Source organism: Peromyscus maniculatus, chromosome X (genome assembly GCF_049852395.1).
Source record: "Peromyscus maniculatus bairdii isolate BWxNUB_F1_BW_parent chromosome X, HU_Pman_BW_mat_3.1, whole genome shotgun sequence".
Classification (NCBI taxonomy): Eukaryota; Metazoa; Chordata; class Mammalia; order Rodentia; family Cricetidae; genus Peromyscus; species Peromyscus maniculatus.
This window is the reverse complement of record NC_134875.1, coordinates 73,045,908-73,063,701: the sequence shown is the minus strand read 5'-3', so window position 1 is coordinate 73,063,701 and position 17,794 is coordinate 73,045,908. Positions and strand designations below refer to the sequence as shown.

Below are 17,794 nucleotides of genomic sequence, written 5' to 3'. Positions count from 1 at the left end.
TCATTTGGTTATTTGTCCCTGTGCTTTATCGAACCTTGGCTTCAACAATTCTCGCTCATATAAACCCTCTTCTTTCTCACTAATTAGACTCCCAGTGCTCCACCAGGGGCCCAGCCGTGGATGACTGCATCCAGATTCCTCAGACCTTCCTTGGATGGGGTTTATGGCACAACTATCAGGGTGTTTGGCCATCCCATCACCAGAGTAGGTCAGTTCCTGCCGTCTCTCGACCATTGCCAGCAGTCTTTTGCAGGGGTATCTTTGTGGATCTCCGTGGGCCTCCCTAGCGCTCTGCTTCCTCCCCTTCTGATGTGGTCTTCATTTACCATGGTCTCCTATTCCTTGTTCTCCCTCTCTTTTCTTGATCCAGCTAGGATCTCCCACTCTCTTTCCATCGACCGTCGCCCTTCATTGCTCCCACTCATGACCAGGCTGTTCATGTTGATCTCATCCATTTCTCCGTGTCTTTTTTGGGGTCCCGTTTTCCAGGTAGCCTCACTGGTGATGTGAGTAGCAGTCCAGTCATCCTTGTTCCACATCTAGCATCCTCCTATGAGTGAGTACATACCATATTTGTCTTTCTGAGTCTGGGTTACCTCACTCAGGATGATTTTTTCTAGATCCATCCATTTGCCTGCAAACCGTGTGATGTCATTGTTTTTCTCTGCTGAGTAGTATTCCATTGTGTATCTGTGCCACAATTTGTTTATCCATTCTTCAGTTGAAGGGCATCTAGGTTGTTTCCAGGTTTTGGCTATTACAAACAATGCTAATATAAACATAGCTGAGCAAGTGCTCTTGTGGTATGATTGAACATTTCTTGGGTATATGCCCAGGAGTGGTATAGCTGGATCTTGAGGGAGATTGATTCCCAATTTTCTAAGAAAGCGCCATATTGATTTCCAAAGTGGTTGTACAAGCTTGCATTCCCACCAGCAGTGGAGCAGAGTTCCCCTAGTTCCACATCCTCTCCAGCATAAAGTGTCTTCAGTATTTTTGATCTTAGCCACTCTGACAGGCGTAAGGTGGTATCTCAGAGTTGTTTTGATTTGCATTTCCCTGATGATTAGGGATGTTGAGCAATTCCTTAAATGTCTTTCAGCCATTTGGGTTTCCTCTGTTGAGAATTCTCTGTTTAGTTCTAAAGCCCATTTCTCAATTGGACTGTTGGTCATTTTGATGTTTAATTTCTTGAGTTCCTTATATATTCTGGATATCAGTCCTCTGTCAGATGTGGGGTTGGTGAAGATCTTTTCCCATTCTGTAGGCTGTCATTTTTAATGCATTTTTTAAAAATATTTCTATTAAAGTTCATTTAGTGTATGTAATTTGAAAAATATTAGCTGAATACATGATATGCTACTTAATGTTTGATGTGTGCTAAAAGGTTGAAAATTCACAAAGTAAATATTGACAATTCTTGAGTCTAGGATTGCTGTGTGGTTTTGCGGCTACGATACACAAACACTGTATTAAATCAAGTGGCATAATTTAGGGTCTTCTAAATTTATCTTTCTTTGTCAATGTTTAGTTCATCATTTTACAAATTGGAATTCTGTAATGGCGAGGTAATTCATATCTTGAACACAGTGCTAAAATGATGGAATGGTTCCATATTTGTGTAATCATTGATCTTTCAAATGTTTGCATTTTCTTGCATTAATCATGTTTATAGGCCCAATGTTACTATAAAGAATTCTCAGTGTTGCAGTTTGGTTATTTTCATCATTTATTAAGAATTACACTCCTCCACCACCCCTCTTAATTAACACATAACAATTTCTTATTGATTTAATTGGGATTTTAAATTTGTGAATGCTAAATTAAGTGATTTCACCAAATGATAAATTATACCCCTGCTCTTAGACAGCAAATGTGCTGCATCAAACATCTGGATTAAAAGGGAACAATTTGGTGCAGTCATAGAAGTTTTGACTATCTTCAGTGAGGAAACCAAACTTCAACATGATTAAAGGAATGATTTGGGGTTTATTAATTGAGTCTGGCAAATTAAACCAAACTATAATACACAACTTCAGAATAGGTTAACTGAATGTTTATACTGGGTTGTGAACTATCAGATACTTGTTTCCTCCCCATTTGATTAAAAAATTTTGTTAATATAGGTATACCCAGGAAATCCTCTGTGCTTATGTATATTATTAAAATATATTTTCTTGTCTTAGCTCATTAAGTCATGGATGCGTTAAAACTGTTGCGATTGAATCAAATATTAACTTTGGCCACAAAAGAATTCAAAAAGATCCCTCAAAAGAAAAACTTTTCTGAGATATGTGGTAACTGTGGATCAGAAGTTAAACTACTGGAATTCTTGTCTCAGAAATAAAAATACGCAATTTACTTAAAAAGAAGGGAAGGAATAAAGTGGGAAGAGAGACAGAGAGATGAGAGATGAGGGATGAAAAAGAAAGAAATGAAGGAAGAAGGAAGGAAAGAAAGGAAGGAAGAAAGGAAGGAAGGAAGGAAGAAAGAAAGAAAGAAAGAAAGAAAGAAAGAAAGAAAGAAAGAAAGAAAGAAAGAAAGAAAGAAAAAGAAAACAACAACTTTAAGTCTTAAGAAGAAATATCCACCAATACTGAAAATGTTCTGGATATCATTCTGTGATTTCTTCCAATGGTTCTATCCACAAAGTATATTAAATGCCACCCAAAATAGCTAGAGTACTATGGACTCTGGCAATTTAGGGATGTACAGTAAATGCACACCTGGATACAATCTTTAGTATGGGTGATCAAAGAAGAAAGAGATTCAAGTTCTAATCCATAGTTTCTTATATTACTCAGCATGTTTTGTGGGCAAACCTACCTGTTATGTATGAAAACATTTGCGCCGGGCGGTGGTGGCGCACGCCTTTAATCCCAACACTCGGGAGGCAGAGGCAGGCGGAGCTCTGTGAGTTTGAGGCCAGCCTGGCCTCCAAAACGAGTTCCAGGAAAGGGGCAAAGCTACACAAAGAAACCCTGTCTCGAAAAACCAAAAAAAAAACAAAAAAAACAAAAAAAAAAAACAAAACACAAAAAAAAAAACAAAAAAAAAACCATTTGCTTCCTGGGCAGATGAACCTGAAAATAGTTATACTGTTGGTTTTTATGTATTTCATACACTGTTGTTCCTTTAATTTTTTGTGTGTAAATAACAGCTGTGCTTTTAAATAAGCACATGAGTATGCCAAGATTGGAATCCAAGTCAGTAATGTTTAAGGCTTTTAATATATAAATACTTCCAAAATCTATTGATGGTGATACAAGGTGTATTGAAACCATAACTATGGTTAGCAGTCTACCTTATTAGGGAGAATCATTTAGTCTTCCCATAAGTGCTTAATGAACATATTTAAAACTCATAAATAAGTTAAACATGGTTAGTAATACTTTTCACTTTTTATATGTTTCTGATTTAGATATAGTTGCACAACAACCTTTCCTTTTTTCCCTGAAGCTTCCCCCCCTCAAACCCCTCCCATGCCCACAGATCTCAAATTGCACAGATTTCAAATTGATAGCCTCTTTTTCTTTTATTGTTATTGTTACATACCTCTCTCTCTCTCTCTCTCTCTCTCTCTCTCTCTCTCTCTCTCTCTCTCTCTCTCTCTCTCTGTGTGTGTGTGTGTGTGTGGTCTGTGTGTCTGTGTGTCTATGTGTGTGTAATATGTTGAGTCTGTTTTGGTTGTTAGTGGGTATATGGTTTCAAGGCTGACCAATCTGCACTGGACAACCAATAAAAGGTTTTATCCCTAGGAAAAACTAAATGTCTCAACAGTTTCTAGTTGCTTGTACTACATTGTCTAGACACTGCAAAATTTTATGCTTTCCACATTAACATTTCCATTGATATTGTCAATGTTCAATATCATGTATACAGCTATTCCTAGGATAGACTTTCACAGAAGACTTCCTGGTATTCTGGCTCTTAAAATCTTTCAGCCTCTTCTTTTTTGATGTTTTCTGAGCTAGATATGCAGGATTTGTGATATAAATGTATATTGTCATCCCAAGATCCTTTGATGTCTGCATTGTGTCCAGAAGTGGCTTTCGGTGATGATCTCCATTTGTTATAAAGAGAGGTTTCTGTGAAGTGTGGTAGCTATACTTACCTTTGGGTATAAGGACAAGGATTTGGAATGTAATTAAGGAAGTATGCCAACCTAGTAAAATGGCAGTGCTAGATTATTTTCTAAGGTCCATGGTCTCACTAGCTCAGGGAAGATGACTAAGTATCCAGTACCAGACATGATTTACCTCCTGTTGAGTGAATCTTAAGTCCAATTAGACAGCTGTTCCTTCCCATTGACATGTAATTGCCACCTTCACATATATCTTCTCATTCTGGTAATTGTCATGATTCATTAGTGTTTGTAGCTCAGAAAGACTGATTGATTCCATCCCTCCCTTGTAAGTTTACGTAGAATTTTTTTGAACCATGGAAGATAGAACATAGAAAGAGTATTTCTGGTCAGATCCAGCTTGCACCAACTGAATCTGGTGTGGTATATGGCATATTCCGGGATAGGTGCTCACCCTTAAACACTGAGATACAAACAAAAGCTAATTGAATAGTCTGTGTTGGTCTGAGAATCACTTGGATTAAACCGGCCAGCTATTTTTTTGCCTGACACTGGAGTTTTTGTTTGCCTATTGTTCTTGTTATAAGTACTGTCAGCCCAAGTGGATTATCTTCCTTATATAATTATGTATATTACATGTAATAATTTTTTAGAATTATATACATTATATAATAATATTTATATATGCATTTATAGTATATTTATTATATTTATAGATAGAATTGTATAACAGGTAATAATTAATATATTAATATCTTTATTTGTGTCTATATATGTATGTATATGACACCCTTATATAGATTGTATATATTTTGTATAAAGAAAAAAATAACATGATTCCTTGAGGCTTTAACAACCTTGGAGTTGTCTCTCTTCCTTCCTCCTGCTTCATTGACCTCTGTGCCTGCCTCCTCACTAGTTAAAGCACCCTCCTTTAGCTGGGCAGTGGTGGTGCATGCCTTTAATCCCAGCACTCGGGAGGCAGAGGCAGGCAGATCTCTGTGAGTTCAAGGCCACACTGGGCTACAGAGTGAGTTCTAGGACAGACTCCAACACAGAGAAACCCTGTCTCGGAAAAAAAAAGTGCCCTCCTTATGACTCTGTTTCTCTCTGCATATCAACTATAATCCTCTAGTCCCGTCATAACCACCATTGCATATGGAGCCTTTATTATCTCTGAGTTTCTGTGGTTACTCCATGTTGTATATTTATATCTGAGGATTTGAAGCTCAGAAACACAATTCAGAGAGAACATTTGCTATTTCACTTTCTGGGTCTGGGTTAACTCACTCCATATAATATCTTTTGGTATAGCTGTCACTTGCTAATTTCTTGATTTGATTTCTTCTTTATAGCGGAATATATTCAATTTTGTATCTTTACCTCATTTCATTATCCTTCCATTTCTTGAAGAAAATGCAGCTGGCCTACCTCCATTTTCTTCCTATTACAAATAAAGTAGCTCTGTGAGCATTGCTGGCAGTGTCTGTGCTGTATGGATAGCCAGGTCTTGGGGCATATGCCAAGGAGTGGTAGAGCTGGATCATATGGTAGATTTCATTTTAGTTTTTTGAGGATTCACCATACCATAGTGATTTTGTTCCCACCAACTGTGAATGAGAAGCCCTCTTTCTCCAAAACTTTCAAAGCATTTGTTGTCAGATGTTTTGTTTAGTTTAGCCGTTCTGACCCAAGTGAAATGAATTTTAAAGTTATTTTAATTTGCATTTCTCTAGTTTAAGGATGGTGAGCACTTTTTGAGGCACTTCTTATCCATTTTTATTTCTTCGATTGAGAACTTTTTTTTAATGTTACTAGCCCATTTTTAAATCAGGTTTTTTGTTGCTTTGACTTTTTGTATTTTGAGTTCTTCATGTATTTCAGATATTATTCCTCTGTCAGATATGGCTGGCAAAGTTTATACCTGTCAAAGTTTATCCCCCATCCTATAGGGTTCTTTTTGACTAGATTACTCCCTAAGCTACAGAGATTTTTAGTTTTATGAGGTACAAATTGTCAGTTATTAGCCTTAATTCTTTGGGAAGAGTCCCTTTTAGAAATACTTTCCTATACCTAGGATTCTGCCTATGTTTTCTTTTTGCAATTTTATTTTTTTCATGTTTCAAATTGGGGCCTTTGTATCTACTTGAATCTAATATTTGTGCATTGTAATACGGATGGGTCTACTTTTATTTTTCTAAGTGTTTTACTCACAGTTTTTCCAGAACTATTTTTTTATTGAAAATAAATTCTGATCATGCTTTTCCCCTCCCCAATGCATCCCACAACCTCTTCACCCATTCAATTCCATGACATTTCTTTTTCTCTCTTAAACAAATATACAAACAAAAACTCATATAGAAGAAAATCCCCACAAAAACACAGAAATCAGATTATGGAAGCATAAGAAAAAATGCTCAAACAATGTGATATGAAACAAAAACTACAAAAAAATACCATTGTGTTCCTTTTGTGTTGGTCAACTACTCCTGGGATTGGGGCCTCCTCTAAAGTATGGTTAAAACACCTAGTGAGAGTTTATTGGATAAACTAATTTATTTATTTATTTATTTGCATGTAGTTATCGACTACAGAAAGCTTCTTGGTTTGTGGTGAGAGCTCCTGTCCACCTCCCACTCTGAGAGCTTACACCCTATAGGGCTTGAACCTGTGCGGGCCCTGTGGGTGGTGCCGCAGTCTCTGTCAGTTCATATATGCCTCAGTCCTATTGTGTCTGGAGTACATTGTGTCTTTGGATTCATCTATCAACTCTGGCTCTTACAATCTTTCTCTCATTTCTATTATATCTCCCTGAGCCCTTTAGGAGAAGGCATTGATAAAGACAACAACACATTTAAGACTGAGTGCTTCAAAATATCCCTTTGTACATTATCCAGTTGTGGGTCTCTGTGTTACTTTCCATATACTTCAAAAAGAAGTTTCTCTGATGATGGCTGAGTGAGGAACTGATTTATAGGTATAGCAGAATGTCATTAGGAGTCATTATTGCTGTCTTATAGCAGAATAATAGCATTTTGTTTTCCTCTAAGCCCATGCTCTCTATAGCCTCAAGTTTGTGGCCACTTTAACTATGTGAGGCATGGGTTCTATCTTGTGGAGTGCATCTTGAATCCAATCAGGTTTGTTAGCATTTTACTGAAGATATTTGCATGTATGTTCATCAGTATTATTAGTCTGTGCTGTTGCAGTATCTTTACCTCGAATGGGCATGAGAGGATACTGCCTTCATAGAATGAGTTTTGAGTGATACTTCCATTTCTATTTTTTGAAGGGTTTAAGAAGGAAGTTTAGTTCTTTGAGTGCCTGGATAAATTCTGCTGTTAATCCATCTATCACTAGAATTTTTAGTCCGAAGGATTTGCATAACCATATCAGTATTCTCCTTTGTTACAGATCTGTTTAGGTTGTTAATCTCTTCTTGGTTTGACTTTGGTAGTTCATATGAATCAAGAAATTAATCCATTTTTTTAGATTTTCCAATGTAATGGACAACAGGTTTTAAAGTATTTTCTTGCAATATTCTGTATTTCTTTCATACCTATTGTAAAATCTCTCTGTTTATGTCTGATTCTGTTAACTTTCATCATCTCTTTCAATATTTTGGTCAGTTGTACTAAGGGTCAGTTGATCTTGTTTATCTTCTCATAGAACCAGCTCTTTTTTAATTTTATTTTTATTTAAGAATATTTTTATTCATTTTACATACCAAGCACAGATGCCCCATCTCATCCCTCCTCTCACTCCTCCCCCAGCCTCCCTCCCCAGATCATCCCCCTGTACCCTCCTCCAAAAGGATAAGTTCTCCTATGGGGAGTAAGCAGAGTCTGGTATATTCAGTTGAGGCAGGACCAACCCCCCCAAACCCAGTTCAAGGAAGAGCAATTGGTGACTACCCTAACTGTCATCATAGAACCTTCATTTAGTAACTGATGGAAGCAGATGCAGAGATCCACAGCCAAGCAGCAGGCTGAGCTCCGGGAGTCCAGTTGAAAAGAGGGAAGATGATTATAGGACCAGCTCTTAGAGTTTCTATTTGTTTCTATTTCATTAACTTCTGCTTTGACTTTTATTATTTCTTGTTGTATAGTGGCTTTGGTTTGTTCTTGTTTTTAAAATTCTTGAGGTGCATCCTTAAGTCATTTATTTGCGCGTTTTCTGCTATTTTAATGTAGGCATTTAGGTTGATGGGTTTTCCTTTACACATTACTTGTGTTTATTCTCTTGCCACTTTCAATTTTTTTTTTTGTTTATAAATTCAGTGTTGTGACTCTGATGTCTAACAGGGTTTTTCTTTTGGGGCCTTGTCTATTGGGTTTCTGTGTGCCTTTTGAATCTTTATGGAAAAGTTGTCTTTAGTTTAGTGAAGATCTTGTTGAATGTATGTTTTATGTCATTGAACTGGCACTCTTCTCCCTCTTCTATGTCTATGTTTGAAGATTTAGTCTTTCACAGTGTGCTGGCTAGTATCGTATCTACTTGAAATACAAATTAGAGTTGTATAATGAGAGAACCTCAGTTGAGAAAATGCCTCCATAAGATCCCCTGGTAAGACATTTTCTTAAGTAATGATCAATGAGGGAGGGCTCAACCCATTGTGGTGGTCCTGGAGTCTATAAGAAAGCAGGCTAAGCAAGACAGAGAGAATCAAGCTAGTAAGAAGCTCCTCTAAATGCCCTCTGCATTAGTTCCTGCCTCTAGGTCCCTGCACTGTGGATTTCTTGTCCTGACTTCCTTTGATGATGAACAATGATATAGAAGTGTAAGCCAAATAAACTGTTTCCTTCCCAACTTATTTTTTGGTCATGACGCTTTGTCACAGCAAAAGAAATCCTATGACAAACGGTGTTCCATATTCCTATGTTCCTATGCTATGCTTTAAAAAATATTTCTTTATTTTTTGTGATTATAATATTATTACATCATTTCTCCCTCCCTTTCCACCCTTCAAATCCTCCTACATACCCCTCCATTCTCTTTCAATTTCTTGCTCTCTATTTTTCATTATTTGTTATTACATGTATATGAATATGTATACACACAAACATATATATGTATATATATATATTCTTAAATGCATAAATACAGCCAGCTCAGTCTGTATAATATTATATATATATGTATATATATGTGTATATGTATATGTATATATGGCTGAGCGCTTGGTATTAGATAGTCAATTGGTATATGTTTCCCTGGGTAAAACTATTTCTTCCACTCTCAGGATTCTGTTATGGCCATAGTTCTTTGTGTAGAATTGAGGCCTCATGGACTTTCCCTCATCCACTTTAGCATGACTATTATTCTCATCCTTGCTCAGCTCATGTTTTGTCAGTCATATAGTTGGGACATTTAAAATGTCACTTATTATATTACTAGGAAACACAATCTCAAAGCAAACTTTATAATATTCTGGCTCTTATAATCTTTCTTCTCCCTCTTCTGCAATGTTCCATGATCCTTAGGTGCAGGAGTTGTGTTGTAGATGTATCAGTTGGGACCTGGCTCTACAACTGCAGTTTGGAATGGTTGTCATTTTCTGTAATGATCTCCATGTATTGCAAAGAAAATTTTCTTTGATGGAGGATGAGAACTAAGTTATCTGTGTGTATAAGAACAAATAATTTGAATGTAGTTAGGTATTATGCTAGTTTAATAATTTTGCAATGACAAGTTGTCCTCTATAATCTATGACTTCACTATTCCTGGGTAGTTGACTAGGGTTCCAGTAACAGTTCAGAATTCCCACTTGTTGAGTGTATCTTAAGTTCAAATAGAGAACTATTGGTTCTAATAAAAACTAATTAAAACCCAAGTATTTATGCCACAATTGTACCCTTGGTATTATTGTATCATGCTGATCACTGGTGTGGTTTATAGGCATCACAGCTGGATAGGACATTTGTTTGCTTCCCCACTTTGGAAGCGTGAATAATGCTTTCTGGTTTCATGAATCGAGATTTTGAGGTCATCTCCAACTCAGAAACCTCTGTTCCCTGTGTCTTAAGGTCATGGTATCTTCACAATAGTTACTAACCTTCCACTTCTGGGTGACAACCAAAGGCAACAACATTAGCTAGTAATGTTTTGGGGATCTCTTCAACAACTCTGATCAACAGTTTGAAAAAGGGCTTTTCATGCCTCTTATTGGGGTTTTTATTAGATGGTGCTTTGTTCTTGGAGGGAACATATCAGCTCAGACGAGAAAATATCATTTAAACTAGATATATTTATCTATACACACACTTACATGTAGTATAGTATATTTTATATAGAAATTTAATTATATGGTATGATTTCTAATGAAAATTTCAGACCCTCTTATTGTTATTTTACCCTCCTCTCTTCTGTATTTTTCTCCCTCACCTTGCCTGATTAAAATACCCTATTTTTCCCATTTCTCAAATTATATCACCTATAGGTACTGTTCCCCTCTCTCTTCCTTCCCTACCTCACAACCCAACATGGGCCCCTTTTACTTTCTTGATTTTTGCAGTTATCCCAGTACATGTACTCACATCTGAAGATTTGGAGCTGGGAGCTTCATATGAGAGAAAACATGCAACTTTCATCTTTATGGGTTTTGATTTCCTCTCTCAAGTTATCATTTTCTGCTTTTAAATTTTTCTTCTTTGCTTATTTCATCTAGATTATATATTTTATCCTTAAGTCCTAATATTCCATCTTCTGCTTGATATCATTCTATTTGTAAAATTTCCCCTGAATTTTCTATTTCTAATAGGTATATGAAGCTTTTCTATTCCATTGTTGTTGTTTTTTTTTCTCTTTTACTCTTTTGGTTCTTTTGGGGGCCCACCACCAAGCTCCCAAATAAACCATACATGGAGGCTTATTCTTACCTATAAATGCCCAACCTTGGCTGGCTTGTTTCTTGCACACTTTTCTTAATTTTAATTATCCTGTCTACCATTTGTCACTGGGCTTTTTTCTGTTTCTTACTTCTGTATGTCTCGATTTGACTTGGGCAGGTAGACTGCTTTGTTTGTGTCTGATATGATAATCTGCCCTTCCTTAGATTGGGCCAGTGCAAGAAATGTGTCACCTGAGCTGAGCTAGGTTAAGCTGGTCGGTGAGCTAAGCCAGGCAAAGAGAGTTCACAAGTGGAGAGATTTAAGGGCTATATGTCTGGATCTAAGCTTGTGAGTTTGAATATGTCAGTGGGTTGGATAAAGCAAAGGCAATGAGAAGAAGCTATTTACCCAGGAAAGATGCGACACACCAAGGAGTGTTTGCAGGCCACTGGTCTGGAACGAGGCTTGTGGGTTTGCCGATTGCAGAAGGAGAAGAGGAAAAAAGGGGAAGGCAGCTTACCCAAGAAAGGTGGTCCTGTACAAAGAGTGTTTATGGGCTTTCATGGGTCTGGAACTAGGATTGTGAGTTTGCAGATCAATAAAGAATTTCTAAGAGGTATTGCTGATTGCAGTTCTACAATGAGGATTTTTAAAGCTTCTCATGGAAAACTCTTTCAATTGAAGTCTTTGAATTTCAATATTCTTTTTTTAGGTGGAAGTGAATCCTCCTGGGATAAAGATAAGATACAATCTCCACTTGCTGCTCCTGGACCTCAACATGGAATTGCTCATACAGCACTGGCTGGCCAGCCCAGCCTTGGAAATGCTCCTACCCTCAATCCACTTCAGCAGAATCACCTGCTAAGCAATCGTACGTATACTATCCTGAGCAAATTGTATGTTGGAAAAGTACAAAGCAAGACTTTCCAGATACCTTGAAATGCAAGGCTTAGTCTATTTCTCTTTCACAGTGTATAACATTTCAAAACTGTGGGAAGAAGTAAAGAGTGATTTCTTTGAGAATGTGGAATTCATATCATATAGGTAACTGGGGAGGCATAGTAAGTAGTAGAGGAAAATAAAAGTATGTAAGTATGTGTGAGGCTGCTAAGCTGAGTAGTAAGGAATGTTGACAAGGACCACACTGATTGGTATCTCAAATTCAGTTTTTACAAAATGATAAAACATCATGTTACTTTGGATAAGTCTTCAAGCAGTTACTACAAATAAAAGGTAGGGATGGAAACATAACTATTTCAGGTTAGTCTGAATGCTACAAACTGACAAAGGTAAATATATTAATAATTAGTTGCATAGAATAATTACTATGTAAATTAATCTTTAATGTTTCTTAGGAATATGAATATAGATGATTTGTACATGTTCCTATTTAGATGATCGCTGCATGGGCTTAAATTTTTCTTAAATCTTTCTGCTATAAAATAGATCTTTTATCAAGTTACTTGGGTGAAAATACTATCTTTCTTATAAACAAGAATTCCTGTAGAAGAGTCCTATTATTCCTTTTCCTGGGAGTTTAATTCCACCATTAAACCCTGGGGTTGAAGCAATAGAAGAATTTTGAAATAGTTACCCCTCATAATATACCATCACCAGAGTAAGGGTGTATAGTAGTAGTTTATTATAGCCGAAAGAACCAAAAGCTTCAGGTACTATGTATTATGAATTCTCTAGAGAGAAAGAAAAAAGAAATCTGGGGTACAGAAAAAGAGCACCAAAGGAATATTGAATACCACATATTAGATACATAAAATATTCTAACTCAAATCCTGTTCAACCTAAAACATTTTCCTAAAGACAAAGTTTTCTTAGCCTTCATTCACCTGATAAATCATTTTGGACTTTCAAGAAGCAAACATAGAAAACACATCTCATGAAAAAAAAAATGCTTGAAATACAGGCCAAGAATTGATGAGGTAGCTCAGTAGCTGAAGTGCTTGTCGCAGGATATTTTTTTATTATTAAGAAATTTTTTTCATTCATTTTACACACCAATCAAAGATCCCCTCTTCTCTCCTTCTGCCCCCCCCCCCAGCCTCCCCTCCTAAACCATCCCGCACTCCCTCCCACAAGAAGGCAAGGCCTCTCATGTGGAGGCACATTCACTAGAGGAAAGTCCAACCCTTCCCCTGCTTCAAGGCTGCACAAGGTGTCCCATCATAGGCAGTGGGCTCCACAAAGCCCACTCATGCACCAGAGATGGATTCTGATCCTACTGCTAGGGGGCCCCCAATCAGATCAAGCTGCATAGTTGTCTCACCATGCAGAGGGCCTAGTCCAGTTCGATGTAGGCTCCACAGCCATTAATCCAACTTTCATGAGTTCATTCTAGTTTGGTTTGGTCATTCCTGCATGTTTCCCCATCATGATTCTGATGCACTTGCTCATAGAATCCCTCTTTTCTCTCTTTGACTGGGCTCCTGGAGCTCTCTCTAGTGATTGGCCATGGATCTCTGCATCTGCTTCCATCAGTCATTGGAGAAAAGTTCTGTGATGACAGTTAGGGTATTCACTGGTCTGATTTCTGGGGCAAGCAGTTCAGTTCAGGCACCCTCTCCACTATTGCTAGTAGCCCAGACTGTGATCATCCTTGGGATTCCTGGCAACTTTCCTAGCACTGAGTTTTTCTCTGTATGATGTCTCTCTCTGTCATGGTATCTCTTTCATTGCATTCCCCCTCCCTCCCTGTTCTAGATCAACCATCCCATCCCCTTATTCTCTCATCTCCTATCCCTTATCCTCCATTGTCCACCCCTCATCCCCAGTTAACTCATGGAGATATCATCGATTTCCCCTTCCCAGGGCAGTCCATGCATCCCTCTTTGGGTCTTCCCTGTTAGTTAGCTTCTCTGGAGTTGTGGGTTGTTGCCTGATGACCCTTTGCTTTATATCTAGTATCAACTTATAAATAAGTACATACCATGTTTATCCTTCTGAGTCTGGATTACCTAACTCAGAATGATATTTTCTAGTTCCATCCATTTGCCTGCAAATTTCATGATGTCATTGTTTTTCTCTGCTGAGTAGTACTCTATTGTGTATATGTAGCACATTTTCTTAATCCATTCTTCAGTTGAAGGGCATGTAGGTTGTTTCCAGGTTCTGGCTATTATGAATAATGCTGCTATGAACATAGTTGAACATGTGTCTTTGTAGTATGATTGAGTATTCCTTGGGTATATGCCCAAGAGTGGTAGAGTTGGGTCTTGAGGTAGATTGATTGCCAATTTTCTGAGAAACTGCCATATTGATTTCCAAAGTGGCTGTACCACTTTGTACTCCCACCAACAGTGGAGGAGTGTTCCCCTTGCTCCACACCCTCTCCAACATAGGCTCCCTGCAATGCTTTTGATCTTAGTCATTCTGACAGATGTAAGATGATATCTCAGAGTCATTTTGATTTGCTTATCCCTGATAATTAAGGATGCTGAGCAATTCCTTAAATGTCTTTCAGTCATTTGAAATTCTTCCTTTGAGAATTCTCTGTTTAGCTATATAGTCCATTTTTTAATTGGATTGTTTCTAATTTTAATGTCTAGTTTCTTTATATGTTTTGGAGATAAGCCCTCTGTCAGATGTGAGTTTGGTGAAAATCTTTTCCCACTCTGTAGGCTGTCATTTTGTCTTATTTATTGTGTCCCTTGCCTTACAGAAGCTTCTCAGTTTCAGGAGGTCCCATTTATTGTTTCTCTCAGTGTTTGTGCTACTGGTGTTATATTTAGGAAGTGGTCTCCTGTGCCAATGCATTTAAGACTATTACCTACCTTCTTTTCTATCAGGTTCAGTGTAACTGGTTTTATATTGAGCTCTTTGATCCACTCCAACTTCAATTTTGTGCATGGCAATATGGATCTATCTGCAATCTTCTACATGTTGACATCCAGTTACGCCAGCACCATTTGTTGAAGATGCTTTCTTTTTTCCATTGTACAGTTTTGGCTGCTTTGTCAAAAATTGTATGTTCATAGGTGTGCAAATAAATGTCATGGTCTTCAATTCCATTTGTCCACACATCAGTTTTTATGATAGTAGCAAGCTGTTTTCATTGCTGTAGCTCTATAGTAGAGCTTGAAGTCAGGGATAGGGATGTCTCCAGAGGTGGTTTTGTTGTACAGGATTCTTTTAGCTATTCTGTTTTTTTTCCCAAATGAAATTGAGTATTATTCTTTCCAGGTCTGTGAAGAATTGTGTTGGGATTTTGTAGCTATAGCTTTCCTGGTCCGGCCTGGCCCACAGTCAGGACAAATCTCTCTCATTCACCAGTCCTGCAGCCACTCAGAAAAAAACAAGTAAACACACAGAGACTTATGTTATTTACAAACTGTATGGCCATGGCAGGCTTCCTGTTAACTGTTCTTGTATCTTAAATTAACCCATTTCTATTAATCTATAAGTTGCCACGTGGCTCGTGGCTTACTGGTATCTTAACATCTGCTTCTCATCATGACAGCTTGCAGTGTCTCATGACTCAGCCTTCCTGTTTCCAAAATTCTATTCTCTGCTTGTCCTGCCTATACTTCCTGCCTGGCTACTGGCCAATCAACATTTTATTATACAGAGTAATATCCACAGCACTTCCTCTGTTCTTTTTTTTTCAAAAAGGAAGGTTTTAAATTTCACATAGTAAAATTACATATAACAAAACAATTATCAAGCAAGAATTACAGTTACAATATCTAGTCTATTTATAATATCTAGTCTATTTGTAGTTGGCAAAATTAAAGAAGATATATGTATCCTATATTTGTGAGTATAAGGTTTCATATTTAACTTATCTTTTATCATAACTCAGGAAAATTATAACTATCTAGTCTTCAACTACATCAAAGACCTCAGAAGGATATAATATTACCTGAGAAATGGGAGAAGGACACACAGAACTTTGCAGAGTCTTGTGAGAGTAGACAGAGACAGCTGGCAGCCTAGACAGTCATCCAAATATCTTTTGTAAAGTTGGGGCATCTGTCTTCAGCCCACAGGCCTAGAGTCTCTCAGTCACTTTTCTCTGTGTCCTGTAGAATGTCTGGCAGTTTCCTCTATGGAACAGGAACCTGAACCAAAGTTCAATGGTCACCTTCTTTTGGGTCCTGCATGTCCAGTTGATCAAGCAGTCCAGGCAAGAACAGTTTCTTGCCCAAATGGCTATTTTTGCCAAGAAGAAGATAAACTCCATATAGAGTGTCTTTGATGCCCATCCTCCTCTCTGAAGTAAATCGGTGCTGCCAGAAGCAGACATGTCTCATTTTCCAGAAAGTCTAAATTTTAAAAAACATTTTACATGCCATATTCTGTAGGTCTTTGAAGTATTTGAAGATAACCTATCTATCTGAAATATACCTATGTATACCTAGAAACTTAACATGACTATAAGTTTGACTATCATAGAAGACTAATTGTTCCATTACAATTTAAATGAGTTGTATAAACATAATACCTTTAACAAGAGTAAAAATACACATACAGTATAACAAAATTAACTTTAAATTTGTGTCAATAAACTAAAATCCATAGCAATGTAAAACATTTTAAACAAGTTGCTCTTTAAAAGTAGATTCAATAATCTACTCTTTCATTCTATCATGTCTATATCATATCCCCTTTTCTTCTTTAGAAAGAGATCACATTTATAATCAACTTAATTTAAATAAAAATATTGGTTTTTCTCTGTCCCACACCAGAGGGCTCTTCTGATATGGGACAAAAGAATCTCTCAACCTTTTTTTTTTTTTTTAAAGCAATGTTTGAGTTTAGAGAAGCAGTGAGCCAATTCCATCTCCAAAGCCAGCTTGGTATATTTGGGAATTTGGGCATAGCTTCTCTTACTACTTCCTGCTGGAGGGGGCACTGTATCTTGTGGGGAAAAAAAGAAAATTTTAGGATTATGGAGTAGTCCATGAGGGTGTATCATATGAGCCAGTTGCCTTGAAACCATTCTGGATGTTGGATCATCTGGGCCATGGTGTCATCAGAGACCTTTCGGGGGCTCTTGGCTGGTCAAACCTGGTGTATCTTAATCTGGAACAAATCCGTAGCCTCTGGCTTTCTGTGGAAAAAAAAGCAGAGCCTCCTTTCCAAAGTAACATATCATTACATCCAAATTTTAAAGTCAAGGTACCTTTAAAATATACATATTGGCTTAACTCAACAGCTTTTACAATCACATGGTTTTCTGCAGTTAAAAATCCTAAAGACAACACAATCCAGATTCTCTGTGTAATATTCATCTTTATGTGGCTTATTTTTTATACTGCCTTTACTGTCTCTTTAAAGACTTTATTTTTAAAAACTATCTATTTCTTTATATAACTGCATATACTCCTTTTTCTCTCTCTTCCAAGCCTGCGTACATTTTTACACAGATTGTAAAGCATTTAAAGTCTTGTTCCCTCTGAATCTGTTTTATTGTGAATCTATTATTTTTGTTTGTTTGTTTGTTTGTTTTTGCAAAGACTAAATCTACCATACAGCATAATGTACCACTTGTAGATGCCTCATTCCCACCATACTGCCAGTCAAACGCACACGCCAGGAACCCACCATATTAGCTCAAACCCGCAGGCTGCAGCTAACTTGACAGATACAACTAGGAAGCTGTTTTCAACTTCCTTTTAGAACCATTTTTTTTTCAGGTTTTAAGTGGAAACTCTTGCCAACCTGTTAGGCGTCATTTGTAGCTTGAGTTTTCTCCAGTCCTGCCCAGCACCATGGACCCCGCAACCACTTATAAAATAATCAATCAGAAACTTGTATTAATTAAACTGCTTCTACCCTTACATCCTATCATATCTATTTTATCAGGATTTTGATGGGGATTGCATTGAATCTGTAGATTACTTTTGGTAAGATTGCCATTTTTACT

At 37.3% G+C, this 17,794-nt stretch overlaps 1 protein-coding gene across 7 annotated transcripts in view; it reads left to right on the top strand.

The window, feature by feature from the left end:
• The window catches only part of Dach2 (dachshund family transcription factor 2), a 497,078-nt gene that overhangs the window by 356,623 nt on the left and 122,661 nt on the right, over positions 1 to 17,794 (top strand). For all 7 annotated transcript variants that reach the window (XM_076562911.1, XM_076562912.1, XM_076562907.1 and 4 more), the window contains one exon: positions 11,627 to 11,785. In XM_076562911.1, the coding sequence (XP_076419026.1) occupies positions 11,627 to 11,785 (159 nt within the window). The remainder of the gene's footprint in view (positions 1 to 11,626; positions 11,786 to 17,794) is intronic.